This window comes from Sapajus apella, unplaced genomic scaffold (assembly GCF_009761245.1).
Source record: "Sapajus apella isolate SASKATOON/1434 unplaced genomic scaffold, GSC_monkey_1.0 scaffold38, whole genome shotgun sequence".
NCBI classification, from domain to species: Eukaryota; Metazoa; Chordata; class Mammalia; order Primates; family Cebidae; genus Sapajus; species Sapajus apella.
In genome coordinates, this window is record NW_022436978.1 from 8,493,913 (window position 1) to 8,511,326 (window position 17,414).

General features: G+C 38.6%; 1 protein-coding gene across 2 annotated transcripts in view; it reads left to right on the forward strand.

The window, feature by feature from the left end:
- ATP13A5 (ATPase 13A5) overlaps positions 1-17,414 on the forward strand; it is a 124,316-nt gene that overhangs the window by 47,770 nt on the left and 59,132 nt on the right. For both annotated transcript variants that reach the window (XM_032298225.1, XM_032298226.1), the window contains exons 8-11: positions 3,517-3,586; positions 6,580-6,714; positions 12,899-12,971; positions 13,917-14,045. In XM_032298225.1, the coding sequence (XP_032154116.1) occupies positions 3,517-3,586; positions 6,580-6,714; positions 12,899-12,971; positions 13,917-14,045 (407 nt within the window). The remainder of the gene's footprint in view (positions 1-3,516; positions 3,587-6,579; positions 6,715-12,898; positions 12,972-13,916; positions 14,046-17,414) is intronic.

A 17,414-nucleotide genomic window follows, 5' to 3' on the forward strand; every position in this document is an offset into this window, starting at 1 on the left:
TCTAATGGATAGTTATCACTATTAGGCAAGTCTGCTTAATTTTATTTGGCCTATGTTTTTCTGTGAAGCCCCTGGGAACAATCTGGGTCCTGTTTTCCCTGCCAGTTGCTCAGGTTTTTAGTCAGGGAATGTCAGCTCCCTTTTTCTGAGACCTTTCCGCATGTGAACCAGCTTCAAATCTCATATTTCTTCCCTTGCTCAGTCATTGGTCAATGCGCCGAACATTCTGCTTGGCTTGTGCTGAAACTGAGCTGGGTACATGGTCTCTAAACACACAATGTTTTTTGGCAAGAAGCAGTAGAAGAGACAAAGCAGCAAGGGACATGCCAGGCTTTGATTTAAATATGGCTCAGATGAGCCATAAAGAGGATAATCTACAAGTAAATATTGATTCACTGGATCCCAGTCCTCATGGGATCTGAGCTCTTCTCTCTTAGAGGTAATATTGCCAAACTTGAAGAGCCAAATAGCATCAGACCCTAGGCTTGCTTTCTAAACTGCTTTCCACAACCTGTGTACTGCCTTGAACCTCATTAATTAATTTTAATATTTAGGAAACATCCTCTAGCTAGGTCAGACACTGTGCCACTAGATGCTGGACTTTTTTTTTTTTTTTTTTTTGAGACGGAGTTTTGCTCTTGTTGTCCAGGCTGGAGTGTGATGGCACAATCTTGGCTCACTGCAACCTCTGTCTCCCAGTTTCAAGGGATTCTCCTGCCTCAGCCTCCCAAGTAGCTGGGGATTACAGGCATGCACCACCACACCTAAATAATTTTGTACTTTTAGTTGAGACAGGGTTTCACCATGTTGGTCAGGCTGGTCTTGAACTCCCGATCTCAGGTGATCTGTCCACCTTGGCCTCCCAAAATGCTGGGATTACAGGCATGAGCCACTGTGCCCGGCCAATGCTAGATTTTTTAAACAGTGTTTAAAAATCTCTGTTTCTGCCTTTAAAAAGGCTCTAGGAAACTTGAGGGGAAAGACATGTAAATATACATTGTAATTTAATGGTGTAAGTGCTGTTGCTAAGAAAGGAAAGGTTGTTGGAAGGGAGAAAAATACAGTTAACTGTGCCAGAGGGAGTAAGATTTCAAAGATAGCTGCCATTTATTGAGAACTAAATGCTTTATGTATTTATCTCATATGCAACTGATAGTATTTTTTTTAAATGAAGGTCTCCCTGTGTTGCCCAGGCTAGTCTCATACAAACTTCTGAGGTCAAGCCGTTCTCCTGGCTCAGCCTCCCAAGTAGCTGGGACTGCAGGTGTGTGCCATACTCTCAGCTTGATAGAAATTTTATTAGGTATGTTTTATAAAACCCATTTTACAGATGAGAAAAATGAGGCTGACCCCTCATTCAGCCATCAGTTCATTCATTCAACATATAATAGGCTCTGTTTTAGGCATTAGGAATATATCGAAGTCCTCTGGAAGCTTATATTATAGTGGAGAATGTAGTCTTTTATCTGCATGCTTATTAAAATGTAAAACATAACTTGTAATTTCAGGTAATTAATATACACGATAATGAAAAATAAGGCGAGATAGGGAGAATCTGAACTGAGAGTCAGGGTAGCTATTTTAAGTAGCATTGTTAGGGAAAACCCTAATAAGGAGGTGCTATTTGAACAGAGAATGAATGAAATTGTTTCCACAAGGGAACATCCTTGTTTCACACAGGGACTAAGGGAGTAAGCCATACGAAGTTGTGGGGAAAATTAGTTCCAGGAACAGCAAGCACAAGGTCTTATCTCGATTCAAATCCAGGTCTAGTTGATCCCACAGGTCTCAACCATTAGGCTTGATTGTCAGATCTGGTCCTCAAAGGCTGAGTAGGCATTTACAAACTGTGGGAATGTGGGAAGGGCATTCAAAGCAGAGAGAGAGACAGAGGAGGATCAAGTTTGGGATCCTAGATTCTGGCACTTTGGTTAACGACAGATTATTGCCCCAGATTGTGCAAAAGAGTCCTGAGGACCAAGATGGTTTGATTTATGGTCTCTTTCCAGTGTGAGGTGTAGGGACTTAAGAAGTCAAAGGGCATGACAGGCTGTTTGTACTCTCTGATTCCCAACATCCTTGACCCTCAGTGTTTTCATGGCATGGAGTCAGAAGACCTTGGTTTGAGTTCTCTCTGTCCTTTGCAAACTACAATTGCACTTGGAAAAAATATGGCTAAGAAGTGAGATAAACTTGGGCTCAGTTTTCTGCTATCACTCAGTGAAACCAAAGATTTCTGGATTCTCCCCATTGGTACTTGCTGTGGCAGATTTGAGAAGTGGAGTCATATACCATGCTACAAAGCCGGTCTCTTCCTCGCTCTGTGATCCTGGAAAAGTTTCTTGGTTTATCTGAACTTCAGTTTTTACTACAATAGATGCTAATATGAAATCTCATGGGAATAATGTGATGATCGAAGGAGTTAATGCATATAAAAGGCTAAGTGCGGTTTCTGACACTGTCAACTCCGTTTAAAAGTTACATTGTCGTGATTAATACTAGATGTGTTCACTTTTGCCTACATGCCAGACTGAATAATTTTTTCCATTGGCAAAGTAGGGATATCAGCCTTTTCCTTTGGACTATTGTGAGGATCAAATGAAACTTTTGTAAATACTTTGTTAGTAGTAAAATAGCATAAAAACATGCATTCTTGTAATACACGTAAGTATTACACCTTGTGTGTAATGCATATATTTACCAAGTGTTAGCCATGAAGGCCATATTTTCCAGGTCATATGCGCATTCACTTATGTATTTATTCAGTTTATGTACTAAGGGCCTGTTCTAGGTGCTGGAGCTAGCAATGTAAGATAGACATGACTTCTAACATCCAGGGCACTCTAGAATGCCTGACAAATCAAGGAACAACTTCATAGCTGTGTCTTTTTTGCTGCTTTTAGTATACAATAAAATTATTGTAAAAGTAACTCAATTCTGGGTATGGTGGCTCACACCTGTAATCCCAGCACTGTGGGAGGCCAAGGTGAGTGGATCATGAGGTCAGGAGTTCGAGACCAGCCTGGCCAATAAGGTGAAACCCCGTCTCTAATAAAAATACAAAAATTAGCCTGGTGTGGTGGCACACACCTGTAGTCCCAGCTACTTGGGAGGCTGAGGCAGAAGAATCGCTTGAACCTGGGAGGCAGAGGTTGCAGTGAGCCAAGATCATTCCACTGCACTCCAGCCTGGGTGACAGAGTGAGACTCTGTTTAAAAAACAAAAAAAAAAAGTAACCCAAAATGAAAATGTCTTTCTAGCTTTTTTTTGAGTTGCACTATACTTAAGACATATTTTTTATCAAGGAATACATCTCTGTCCATTATGCACTGAATTTCATTTCAAATGTATATTAGTAGTTTAGAATTATGTTTCAAAGGTTCTTGCACATTATTTTTTTAATCAAAGCTACAGAATCTCCTAAGAGTAGAAAAGTGACTTCTGCTTAGTTTGTCTTATAGTCACTCATCACTGAGCTTGTAGGGATGACACTAATGGATGATCACTCTCCCACAGAAGATTAGTGTGTGGGCCCAACACCATTGAGGTTGAAATCCAACCCATATGGAGGCTGCTTGTCAAACAGGTAACTGTTTTCTTTTTTAAAAATAGACTTCTGCCCCTTACATCACACTTCCTAGAAGGAGCACATAAATAATGTGATGATATCTTGTTTCATACAACTTCTTTTGTTACTGCTTATTTTAAATTCAGATCTACTTTAAAATTTCTTTCTAGTGTGAGAGGCAGATTCCTGCTTCATAATTTCCTGTTTGCTTTGTTTTTGTTCTCTTAAGTTTGGATGGTGGTTGTGTTGGTGGTGGGGGGTGGCTTAGTCCACGTGGGTTGTATAACAAAATATCATGGACTGGGTGGCTTAAACAACAAACACTTATTTTCTCACACTTTTAGAGGCTGGAAAGTCCAAGATCAAGGTGCCTGCATATTTGGTTCCTGGCGAGGACCCGTTTCTGGGCTTCCAGACCATTGCTTTCTTTGTGTCTTCACGTGGTGGAGAGAGAGCTCTGGTCTCTTCCGCTTCTTACAAGGACCGCTAATCCCATCATGGGACCTCTACCTTCATGACCTCATTAAACCTAATTGCCTTTCAGGGGCCTGACTCCAAATACCATCACACTAGGGGTTAGGGCTTCAACCTTTGAATTTAGCTGGAACACAAATGTTCAGTCTACAGCATCGGACAGTTATTTTTTCTATAATTTTTGAGGATTTGAAATGTATTCTTTTGGTCTTTTTCAAATTGCTTTATTATTTTCATTTTCTTGAGAGTAACTTCTCCCTTTGTTAGTGTTTCATTTTTGTTTTTGTTTTTAACAATAGCTTCCTTGTATGCTTGTTTTTTTTTTTTTTTTTTTTTTTTTTTGTTTTCTTAAGGGGGGCCCCTTTTCCCTCAATTTTTTTCTTTCTCTTTGTGCTTGCTGTGCTTCTTTGATAGCTCTGTTTGTCTCCAACTGGCCCCTACGTGGTCCCTGAAGGTTTGGGTGCTTGTCCTTTGGGGATTTGTCACATGCATGCCCTTAGCTAGCTTGAGGCTTGGCGCAGTTCACAGCTGTACCATGGACTCTGTTCTCTCCCATTCCACTTTGGCTGGTAAGCCCTCATTGGTTATTACTTTGCTGAGCCTCTATTCTGGAACAGGAAGCCCACTGCCACCCCTGTTTTCCAACATAAACCTTGTTTCTATCTTCTGCCACCTGAGGGACACATTCTGTCTCTATTTCTCTGAGAAAAGAGCACCTAGATTTTGCTGTCAGGTCCTTGTCTGGAACCTATGAATCTGATGATGTTAGTCCTCACTCAATGCTGCATATTTCCAGTGTATTTCTAACCCATAAAGATGGTCATTTTGTTTTTGAGCATGGGCGTATCTTTTTAACATTAAGAAAATATTTAATATTATTCTGTGTCTGGAGCAGAAAACAGATTGCTTTATTTTATTTTTCAGAGTAGTTTTAAGTTCACAGCAAGATTGGGCAGAACATACAAAGATTTTCTATATACATCCTGACTTAACATGGGCATACTTTCCCTAACTATCGAAAAGTAGCCAGCTTTTTAAACTTATTCAAATACATTTTCAAATTGCCAAGGATTCTCCAGGGGTCAGTTTGTTCTCTTTTGAAAGGAGTGCTAATATTTTCTGGCACCTATTTACTAGCCCTTTAGTAGGAAAAAAAAAAAAAGTACAAATATTTCTTTACATTTGGTTTCAAAAGAATATTAAATAAGAGAACTAAATTAATTAGGATAGTGTTGTTTCTTCTGCAAGAAGTATTTCACCAGTTTTCTACTGGGCTTATTTAAACTAGAGATCGTATTATCATTTGTACATAATCTGCAATTAGAGCATTTTATAACAAGCAAACAACAAAAGCTGTAATTCGTAAGTAAAGCAGTGGGGATTGAAATAATAAGAAACATTAAGGAATAAAATCTTTTTAATGTACAAATTATACCCAGCCCTTAACATACCACTCACCAACCTATTTACCATAGGTCAGTTCACTTTTAAAACTAAAGTAGAATTATATTTAATACATAAGGGAATTATAGAAAATAGAGGTAAGAGTACCACTGGTTTTAAGCAATATTTTATTCAATTCATAATGATTAGAAAGAATACGTCCTCAAAAAAATAATCCTTGCTTTGCTCTCATGGGCTCTTAAATTCACTTTCTATGTGTATATCCCGTGACTTTTTTCTGGCTTCTCGGGTTTGCCCTCTCTGCTCTCATTACTAGCAGGAGTTAGCAGGACCCAAATGGGAAAAATTGAGGGAACAAAAAAATCTGAAGGTATTCTCCTGACACCAAAAATGAACATATATGAATGACAAGCTTTCCGGCTGGTAATACCTTCTGCCCACGATTTGTCCTGCAGCCTTGGGGAAGACATTTCTCTCCAGTCTTCCTCCTTGTTCAAGAGAAGGACTTGATTGACTCTCATGTGACCTTGCTAAGACCTGCTACATGAAAGATATGTTATTTTTAAGTGACCCGAATAAAAAGTAGAATCTTTCATTTTCATTGTACAACTTGACTAAATCTGCAGCATGTGATTACATGAAAAATAAAACTGCAATTAAACTGTTCAAAACTGAAGTACATTTTTAAAAGAGACTGAATCATGTACCTCCTCCATTATGAGTAAACCTGTTTAAGAAGGTAACCTATGCAACAATCCTGTATGATCTGCATATGTACCCCATAACCTAAAGTACAATGAAACACACACACACACACACACACACACACACACACACACACACACACGCAAATTTTGTTATTAGTAAAATATTTTTGAAATTCAGAATAAATTATGATCAATTTGTGGGCATGGCTCTGAATGCATAAAATAATTTGCTTCCACCATATCACATTCTATGTGTTTGACATTTTCTCAACCCAAATCAATAGAGATCTAAATGAATTCTTAAATATTAGAGGTTTTTGTATATTGTAAAAAAAAAATGAGAAAAAATTCTATAATGAAATGACATCTTCTTGATTGCCAATAAGGTTCATGCAAGTGACTCAAATGCTATTTTTGTACCTGCAGGTTTTAAATCCATTCTATGTGTTCCAAGCCTTCACTCTAACTTTGTGGCTGTCTCAAGGTTACATAGAATACTCTGTGGCCATCATCATTTTGTCTGTTATCTCCATTGTCTTAAGTGTGTATGATTTGAGACAGGTAAGAGCTGAAATCTATTTAGCTTCTAGCTAAATAAGTAAAGCCCATGGACTTTCTACTGAGAGCCAGGAGTTGCTTTGTCAGACATAGGTCATGAAACAAAAAGAGGGGGCTTACCAAATGTGGGATTACAGAAGGAGGACCTTGGGACTACCAGGAAGATTTAAATGTTTTTGCAAACTCTGATTATCATCTGAAGCCTTTGTTGAATGCTTTGTTTAGAAGGACTCTGAGGCTGTATTTGAGTATGGTGGGAAAGAATGCTGTGATGTATTCATGATGCCAGCCATAGTTTTAGGAGAATGAAGGGGTAGCATCTCAACTATGTGCATTTCACATATTTCCCCTGACTTAAATATTATGTTTGTTCTATACGTTTCCTAGAAGTCCTTTATAATGTCTATATCTTCATTTGATATTCATGTATATCTTTATGGGAATCCCAAAAAAATACAGAAATTCGTGTGTGGGAGTTAGGGGATGGGTTGTAGAAGAAATTAGGTTTGATTCTATACTCAATAAGACAGTGTTTTAGCAAGAGAATTTCCCGACATTTCTGAGCTTCTGGCTTATTAAATCAAAATATCCAGGGTTGGAATCTTCATTTTTAAAAGTTTTACAACTAATGATTACTATGCATTCTGAAAGCTTAAGAATGATTATTATAAGGGAACCCACTGAAGGATAAATTCGAACACCAAGATCCCAGATATATGTATTTATTTATTAACGCCATCATCATATTTTTCACTCACTCTATTAAGTGCATATATATATATATACCAGTTTATATGGAGATTTATGTTATTATTAATTTTTAAAATTAAAATAGGATCTTACTATGCACATTAATCTGGAACTTTCATTTTTCACTTTATATATAATGGCAATTCATCAAGTAAATAAATAATTCATGTTTTAAAAATAATACTATAATATTCTGTGATATATCATAATTTATTCAACCATTCTGTTATTTGTTGAAAGTAATTTCCCTTCAGTCTTTTGCTACCACGAATAATGTTGAATTAAACATAACTACAGTACAGGCATGTTCTTATATATTAGTGTTTGCATTTTTTTAGCATGGCAACCAAAAGCCAGGTTACTGAATCAATGTATATTTTGAATTTTAATGGATGCTGCTATATTGTTTTCCACAAATGAATTTTTTTTCTCAGAAATATACAAGAGTATTTATTTCCCCCAGATTCATCAGTTTCTGGAGTTATATATTAATATTTATAATTTTTTAAATCTAATGTATTTAAAAATTGGGTCTCCTTGATGTTTTAATGTACATTTTCCTGATTGCTGGTGAGACTAAGTACTTTTTTTGTCTAATAGTGTTTTGTATTTTCATTTTATATTAAGGGCTTCTTGATATTCATCATTTTTGTGAAAAAGTTTTACTTTTTAGTCTTTTTTCTCTTGACTTTGACTTAGCTATACTTGAAAATTTAGGTAGAGTAAAATATGTTTCTCTTTTCCATTATAATTTATTGTTTTGCTTATTAGGTCTCCCCTTCCAAAGTTAGGTAATACCTATTTTCTAATCCTTGTAATTTGCTTATTTAAAAATCCTTACTGGAATTTAAACATTCAGGTTCCGCATCTTAACAGAATCCCTACATTCCTTTGTTCAAAACAGTGGCTAATAATGGAACTTTAGACTTGATGGCAGTATTGTAAAGGATTTCTTTAAAAAACAAAAAAGGAATTAGAGGACAAACACTAATCTCATTAGCAGCCTGTATTTATTAATAAAAGTGTACCTAACCCAATCTGTAAAGCACCTTGTAACCCTACACAAAATAAGCCAGTTTCCTGAAACTGTATATTTGCAATTTAAATCACAAGTCCTCAATCATCAACATCTGTTTAGCACTTTACAGTTTACAATAGGTGCCCACATTAATAATGTATGTGCTTGTGTGGAACCTGGCAAATTGCGTAATAAAACACACATGATTTTTATAGCCTCCTACCACCTGAGAGGAAGGGACAGGAACATCTGGGAGATAAAGGGACCTGTTCACACTCACCCAGTAACAGTGGCCAATAGACCTTAGCCCCAGGTTTTCTGATTCCAAGTCAAGTACTACACACTGTGTCACTGAGCACAATCTCAAAGTGACTCATGAATTTCCTTGCAGCAGTAAGACTTGGGGAAGGGCTTTGGCAGGAATGAAAGAAGTAGCATCTATTGCCATCTTCAAATCCTGTTGAGCCACACTGAACTTAGTTATTTCACTGAAAGCCTTAAAAACACAGGCTTTTGAAAATTGTAAGAGAGTAAGTGTTTGCAGGAATAGAATAACATGTTTTTCTGCATCTACTGTGGCCTCAAATCATGCTACACAAAGAAAGCTTACCTTTCCTAAGCCAAGAAACACTCCTGCTTCAGTCCCTTTCTAACAAGTTTGGTGCAGGCGTGAGTGTGAACCATGGTACTCGACTGTATTTACATTGAACTGTATGTGCATACTGTCTTGCTGAGCTCCACAGTTGGCTGCTAGAAATAGCATTGAGAGTATCTGGTCCACAGTTCTTTGCCTTCAGTCATGACTAAGCCAAGCTCAAGAGGCACCTGAGTTAATACCCTCATTACTCATCTCTGGAGGAAGTCCAGCCACAGCAAACACAAGGACACACAGCAACAGATGCTGAACAGTAACAATATGCAAATTCATGTTAGAAATTGATCCTGGTCCCGCTGAACAGGGACAGAAGAAACTAGAGGGGGCCTAATAAAAATCAGGCAATGAGCTTTGCAGCCATGGCAAGCATTGCAGTGTTTGCCTTCTCCCAGCTAGTTGGTTGCCATAGAAACCTGTGTTTGTAGATTTTCTGAGTACATTAACTTAAAGAGGATGCTAACATTATCCCACTCCAGTGTTGTTGGGAGAAGTAGAATAATTTGGTTCCAACAAATACATATTTGATGAGGGCCTACTATGTGATAAGCCCTGGAGGAATCCACAGATGCATAATATACAGGGTGCCTTTCTTCTCTCTACTGCCTGACTCACAAGAAAGACCTGACAGGACAGCAGATAGCTGTAATGGAATGTGATCAGTTAACTCACACAGGTGGAGAGAACAGAACAATGAATCCTTCCTGGGGATTGCAGGGACCTAGGGAGTGGAAGTGACATTTGAATAGGTCTTTATGTGAAGGATTAGAAAGAGTTTGCTAGTAGAAAATTGGAGTGGACATTCTAGGGAATAGCTTGAGCAGAGGCATGGAAGCGTGACAGGTTATATAGGATGCTAAGTCTAATAAACCAATCCAGCTCTACAGCATAATGAGTTTTGAGAATTACAGTCAAGTATTGTTAACCCACACTTGACCACTTCTAAATGTGTTGATTATTATCCTCTCATGCTAAGCTGAATTTATTACGGCATTATCTAAATGAGTTTACTAAGCCAAAAAAAAAAAAAAAATTAAAGAAATCCAGAAGGATTTTTATCTTCTTAATGAAAAAAAAAAAGCTGTTTTTAAGCACTAGAAGAACTTATTCATCAACAGAAAAGGCTTTAGGGTCAGATGAACCTAGGTTTACTTAGTAAGTAAGTGACGGTGAGAAAGTTACTTTAATATTTTCAACCCCAGTTTTTGGTTTTTACATGTATGTTGGAGACAACATTTTCATCATAGGATTATTTTGAGGATTAAAGAAATCAAATACTGTAGTTCAAGTGCCTACAACAATGCCTGGCACATAATAACTGCTTAATGTTTTAAACTATGTAAAAATAATAATGATTTGAGTCATTTTATATACCATGTGTATTTCTTCTATGATGTCTTGTGGGTTTTAAATAAGTCTCTGACATGCCAAATACATCAATGTTATATCATTTTGTAGCTTTAAGGTATAACTTGAAAGTGATCCCATTCAGTGTTGTCTGTTTACAGAGGAAATGACTAACTTCTAAGGCACAATTTCTTATATACGCACATTACCTGACTGGTTAGTGGACATGTCTGACCTACAACTCGGAAATCCTGGCTTACTCCGGTGTTCTTTGCCCACAGAGCCACAGATGACTTTTGCATTATTATGCATCATTAAAATGCATACCCTTGGCCGGGCACAGTGGCTCACACCTATAATCCTAGCACTTTGGGAGGCTGAGGCTGGCAGATCATCTGAGGTCAGGAGTTCAAGACTAGCCTGACCAACATGGAGAAACCCCCTCTCTACTAGAAATACAAAATTAGCTTGGCGTGGTAGTTCATGTTTGCAATCCTAGCCACTTGAGAGGCTGAGGCAGAAGAATCACTTGAACCTAAGAGGCGGAGGTTGTGGTGAGCCAAGAACGCACCATTGCACTCCAGCCTGGGCAACGAGAGTGAAGCTCCATCTCAAAAATAAAAATAAAAAAAAAAAAAATGCATGCCCCAACGGTTAAGCGTCAGGAAGTCACCTTAGAGCAATGATTATGCACTAAACAGTACTATCGCTTTCTTCACTCAATTGGTCCAAATTACCAAAGTTTAGCTTTTCATCCAAAACTGAAGTAAATCATAAATTTTTCCATGTAAATATTAACACTTGGTTCATTATCTCAAGGAGAAAGTTACATAACTATGTGTAATGCTTTTCTTAGCCTGGTGACATTTGTAACATTAAATATCACCAAAAGAACAGATCCAAACAATTTAACAGCTAAAAGAAAAATAGTTTTAAATTTGAGTTAAGTCAGGTGAATTAAATATTGTTGACAGTATTCAATCCACTTCTAGTAAGAGGCATCCAAGTCACCGATATACAAACAGTAAGAGGCAACACCTTCCTGGGTTAGCCCAGCATGGAACTTTCTCTCGCTGATGATGTCCCAACAGTCAGTCTGGGGAACGGCATGGATGAAATTCTCTCTCACCTCTGACTTTCTGTCTCCTGTGTTATCCTCTAAGATGCTTTTTCCACTTCTCTGGGCCCCTTCCATCTTCTCCACTTTTCACAGAGTTCTAACTCAAAAACTCTCTCAAGCAAGTCTTTCCAGTTAACGTACTCTCACGACTGTTTTCCCAACAACTTTCTTATGAATCCCTAACAGTCATGAGCTCTTAGCATAGTATTGGGTATTATACAGAGGACTCTATAAGAATAAACTAACTTAAAACTTAACCCTGTGTTATAGATTCTATTATCATCTCCCCTTTCAGATGAGCAAAAAGGAGCTAAACAAGCTAAATAACTCATAAGCAGTAGCGCAAGATTCACAACTGAACAGCGTAACTCCCATCTGCAGACTTAATACGAAAATCCAAGTCCCTAAAGAAGAGAATGGCTGTCCCACATGCGATCAAAACACAACCTAAACATTCACAGAGACACTTACAAGCAGAAAGCCACTTATAGAGAACATCTGGCTTCATTGTTTTGCAGAGAGACAGAAGCATAGAGAGGGAAGTAGCCTTCTCACAGTCTCATTCTTCTTCCTCCTGATTATGTATCTTCAAGAACTGTAGCTTTGGTTTGTTAAAGTGAACTAAACATGGCCTCAGAAGGACTCCATACTTCTATATTTGAGTCCTGGTGGACCAATCTTAACCTAACTTAATAGTTAGACAAGATTGAAAACCTAAGTTGAAAGTATGCATCTGTAACAATCCTCAACTACTCATGCAGCAGTCATACTTCAACCACTCCTACACTGCTGAGTGTTCAAACTGCTCAAAAAAGGTAAACTCCAACCTGTAACCAATCCAGCTGTTTCTGTACCTCACTTCCAGTTTCTGTAGTCATTTCTCTTTTTGTTCTTTAATTTTTTTTCTGACCACCAGGCATCCTTGGTGTCTCTCTGAATCTGCTGTCATTCTGGCGGCTGCCTGATTTGCGAATCACTTTTTTTTTTCTTCCTCAATTAAACTCCAGTAAATTTAATTTGTCAAAAGTTTCTTTTAACAGGTTCCCTGGCTTAGGCCCCTGTGCATTATTTTTTCTTGGGAGTGAAACAGCATTAAACTAATGAGCATATTTGCTGCTGCATGTAGGGGGTCAGGTGAGGTAGGGGTTGGAGCAGGGAAGCTGAAGCATCAAAAGAAGTTGAGTCCTTTGCCCAGATTCAATTTAGCTGTGAGACCTGGCCTGGTGGTTACTGGATTGAGATCATGTGGTTTTCAGAATATGAACTATCTAATATTTAAATGTTGACTTTTACTTGGCAGCAATCAGTTAAGCTGCATCACCTCGTGGAAGACCACAACAAAGTCCAGGTTACAATCATCGTAAAAGACAAAGGTAAGTGATGTGTTAGGCCATCTTCAGTATCTTAATATTTTAGGGGGGAATTGGTCTCATTCGTCCTTAATTATTAGTCAAGGAGAAAAAGTCTTTTCGGATTGAACCCAGGACCAGGACTAGGATGAGGAAAAGAAGGCCTCTAAGACAGAAAATTTAAAGAGGCAAGATGATGCCAGTGCTGACCCCACAGCTGTGGGGCCCTGAGAACAAGTGCCTCCTTCAATTTTGTACACTAGACATCTTGCTTGCATTACCCTCACCCAAGCTCTCATTCAATTATTCTTACCCAACGTCTGGGTTCCTTCGAATTCTCTCTCCCTTCATGTGTCACTCAATTGAATAACACTGGGTAAACCTTCTTAAGGCTCCTTTATTTCCCAATCTATCCCAAATGGACTCTGCATCACACAATTTGAACTACCATCTGGAACCTAGGCCAGAATTGGGCTTTTAGATAGCTGTCTGGACACTTGGCATCTGCTCTGAGCTAGCCAGAGGTGGGGTAGCTGTGGCTCTTTGTAAAAAATGAGGAGCTGCACCCTGGGATGGCAGAAGTTATTTGGGCAATTTACATAAGGCCTCAATCCAAGAAGACAAAGTGTATCACAGGAATCAAAAACCTAGACAAGAGCAAACAGCAGGAAGTTGAACTTCGGCAATGCCCAGTGCCCTTGTGTATTTGCTGTGGACAAAGCATACCAGGTACTAGGGTCAAGATGGGATCTTGTTGTATAAAGAAAAACTGATCCTTTTCTGTGTCCCAGGAACCAATTTCCTAATCCTGATTGTTTTGGAATTTTCAATTGAATAAAAAGAGGCTTCAACAGTTGAACAGGTAGGGTAGCTCTTGGCCAACTGGTTGACAGGGATTCTTAGCTACCTTCAATCTTAAGTGACAACAAGAAGAGGTCAGCTAGTCACGGAAACTTTGCTTTGGTGTAGGTTTGGAGGAGCTGGAATCCCGTCTCTTGGTTCCTGGAGACGTTCTTATTCTTCCAGGAAAATTTTCATTGCCGTGTGATGCTGTTTTGATTGATGGACACTGCGTGGTGAATGAAGGCATGCTCACAGGTATGGAGTTGTTATGAAGCTTCCTCTTCCCTGTTTGACACCTAATCAAACCAACATACCCTTACCTACCTTACCAGACCCTTGCTAAGATATTCAGAGACAGATGAGGGAGACATAGCCAGCCTTTGCATTTATATGGAGACACAATATACACAAACAGGAAATGTTTAAGAATATAGGAATTAAGTCACAATAAATGTGAAACTGAAACAAATGTCTAATATGACATGTGATTAACTGACCAATGAGTGGGGTGAATAAAGTGTTTTGGGTTCAGAGGATACAGTTTGAAATGCAATCTCTTCCTAAATGTGAGAGTGGCTTATACACATGTACAAAAGAGACACAACCTTAAAAACCATGACTTCCACAATTAGAAGGGCGTAGAGGTTTTAGCCAACCCTGTACTCTATAGATAGAAAACTGCTGAGGCCACGGTTTCGCTGGAAAGGAGTTTGAGTTGAGCCTTCTGGCAAAGACAATCTAACAGTCCTGTTCTTTAAATTTACTTTCCTGCTGATCTCACTGAGCAGAAGCCTAATCTAGTTACAGTGCAGACAGTCCTAGTTCTCTTTTGTACTTCGTCAAGTCTACTTGAATTTGTGTAATTAGTAAGGCACTACTTATAAAATATCCTTTAGGCAAAAAATAAGAATACACAGCACATTGTAATGAGAGAAGAAGACACTATGCAGCCACACAAAAATAGAAACTGTTTGTCTTTCGTACTTACAGACTGTTTAGTTTTTCTGTTTCCAAGTGGTGTAGAGACAGGGAAATTTTTCTGACATGACCTAAATGTAGTGAGAGTTCATTGTCTATCCCTAAATTGTTCAACACGAGCAGCTTTTACGTTAAAAATGGGTCTGCTTAATTTAAAATTGAGATAAGGAAATGCAGTAAACATAAATATGTTCAGTATAATTACAAAATACCCTTTAATGTGTTGAAATCTGTCCTATAATGATAGTGATGATGATTTGCATACTGATCATATCTTTTACCCAGAGTGTTGCCATAGTATCCAACCTATAAACCTCAAGCCCAAGAAAAGCTGTCCTTCTTACTCAAACACAGCCGCTGTCTCACATCTCTCAGCAGCCTGACAATGAAGAATGGCCTCTCTCATTGGTAACAGAGAGTGTGGCAGTGAGCAAACATGAGGAGGAAGCACAGAAAGGCTCCCTGCCCTTGGGCTGCCCTCTCTCCTTTCACTGTTGGGAGTGTACAGAACTTGCCTTGATTCTCAGGAAAACTGAGAGAGTTCCAGAAAAGTAGAAATGACAAACAATGCTACCTTTCAACAAATAGGCAAAATGGACCCCCAAATGATCTTAAATGACAAGTGGCTTTTTCTAGTCTCCCTTCTTGGAAAAAGAAAGTCATCACCACTGATATCCGTGTAACTTAAATACTGATAGAGGCCAGTTTCAGAGACAGACACATGAGGCAGAAACATATTATTTCTTCTGTGTTAAGTTCTTCAGAAAGATCTAAATCCCAGAATGGTCTAAATACTTGATTGCACAGCCTACACTGATCCTCCCACTCGTGTACATATTTGTGGAAAGGATCTTGATTAAACAATCAGAGGATTAAGGTTAGATTCCTGAAACTGCAAATATATTCCTGGGGTATTTGTCCACAAATATGACTTGGGTATTTCTTACCTATGTATGCAATGGTCCTAGATAGAAGTCTTATTTATGTAAGTATAAAAATATCAAATATTCCTGGCATCTCTATAGCAACTTACATTTTATAAATAACTTTTATATCTCACTTCATCATGGCATAAAACAAATTAGACTAGGAGCAGTTAGGATACCAATTTACACATGAGGAGAGTGAGGTAAAAAGAACAGACCTGCTCAGTTAGCACGTAAAAGGGTCAGAATCGGAGGTGACATTTGCTTCCAAGTATAAAGGACCATAGACACGAGCAAGACAATTCTAAGCTGGATAAAGCTGCTGCCTTCATCTTCCTGCCTCATCACCTTTTTCTCTCTACTTGGTGTTCCCATCAGTAGTACCCACTGTTTGGTAAGCTCTTCTCCTCCTGTTCTCCTTAGCCCTATGCTATTGTCATAAATTCAGCTGTGCAAGCTTACTTTTATTTTATAACTACACTTAATTTTTAGCCAAGCTAAATTTTGCCATCCTTGAAAGTGTCCAGTGTGAATATCTGATGTGAGTCAGACAGTTGTCCCCATCAGTTAGGAGGTCTTCTTCACCCCTGTCCGACTGTCCTAAGATGTACAAGACATCAGGGAGAAGGGTCCGACTGAGGGCAGCCCTTCTTCCTGCTGCTCCCACTCCACTCTGGGTCTGGGAAGCTGTCTCTGGCCTATTGCCTGGACAGGGAGGCAGATCCCGGTGCTGTTTGCATTGTTTCCACAATGTCATTGCATGTTCCCATGTTCCACTGTGGTGAACGCCTCTTCTTTCTGGGACACATGACATCTAAGTCCCTTTGGATTCTCTTCCATCTCCCAGTATAAGGACTTTAATTTAGCTAGAAATGCAGTAGAGGAAAGGCATGGTGAGCAGAAAAACTTTGTGCTTACTCTCAGATAGTCTCTACAATCCATGAACAAACTCATGAAGGACTTTTAAAACTCAAAAGCCAGTGATCAACTCCCCTGTGCTTCTATTCTGCCATCTTTCCTGGAACAATGATCACTTTCAAGACCTAGCTTCTCTCAAATGAGAGGAGTCAGGAGACAAAAGGGAATATCATTGGGGGAGATCTAATACTATTTAGAAATTATCTCTTGGCACTAAAGCTTTTTTTCTTAGTTCTTGTATGTATTAGGCATTGTGCTAACATTTTACGTCTACTATTTCATTCAATCTGCAAATGTATTAGAGAGGGCAAATCTGAGGCCCAGAAAGGGTAAGTAATTTGCCTAAGGTCACACAGCTTAAATGGTACAGCTAAGATTTAGATTTGTTTGTGAATTCACTCATTCTACAGATATTTATTAGCCCCTACTATGGAGCAGGAATTCTACTGGTCACATAGCACTGAACAAGGTAGTTAAGATTTCTTCCCTTGTGGAGCTGATATTCTAGTGAGGGGACAGAAAACATGAAAACATACAAATGACACAACTTTTCAACAGCTATAAGCTCTAGGAAGAAAATGGAAGATATCTATTGCCTTACTAAATAAATATAATACCTAAATCCAGGCATTTTGTCCCACCTATACTTGTAGCCAGTGTTTCCTCATTCTCTTAGGGATAATTACGGCAAAGAGGGGTGGCATACACTCTGCCACATCCCCTTCCTTCTTCTTCTCTTCATTAAGTTACTGATTTATTTGAGATGTATGTGGCGGAAGTGTGCAGTGACCCGAGCTGGACG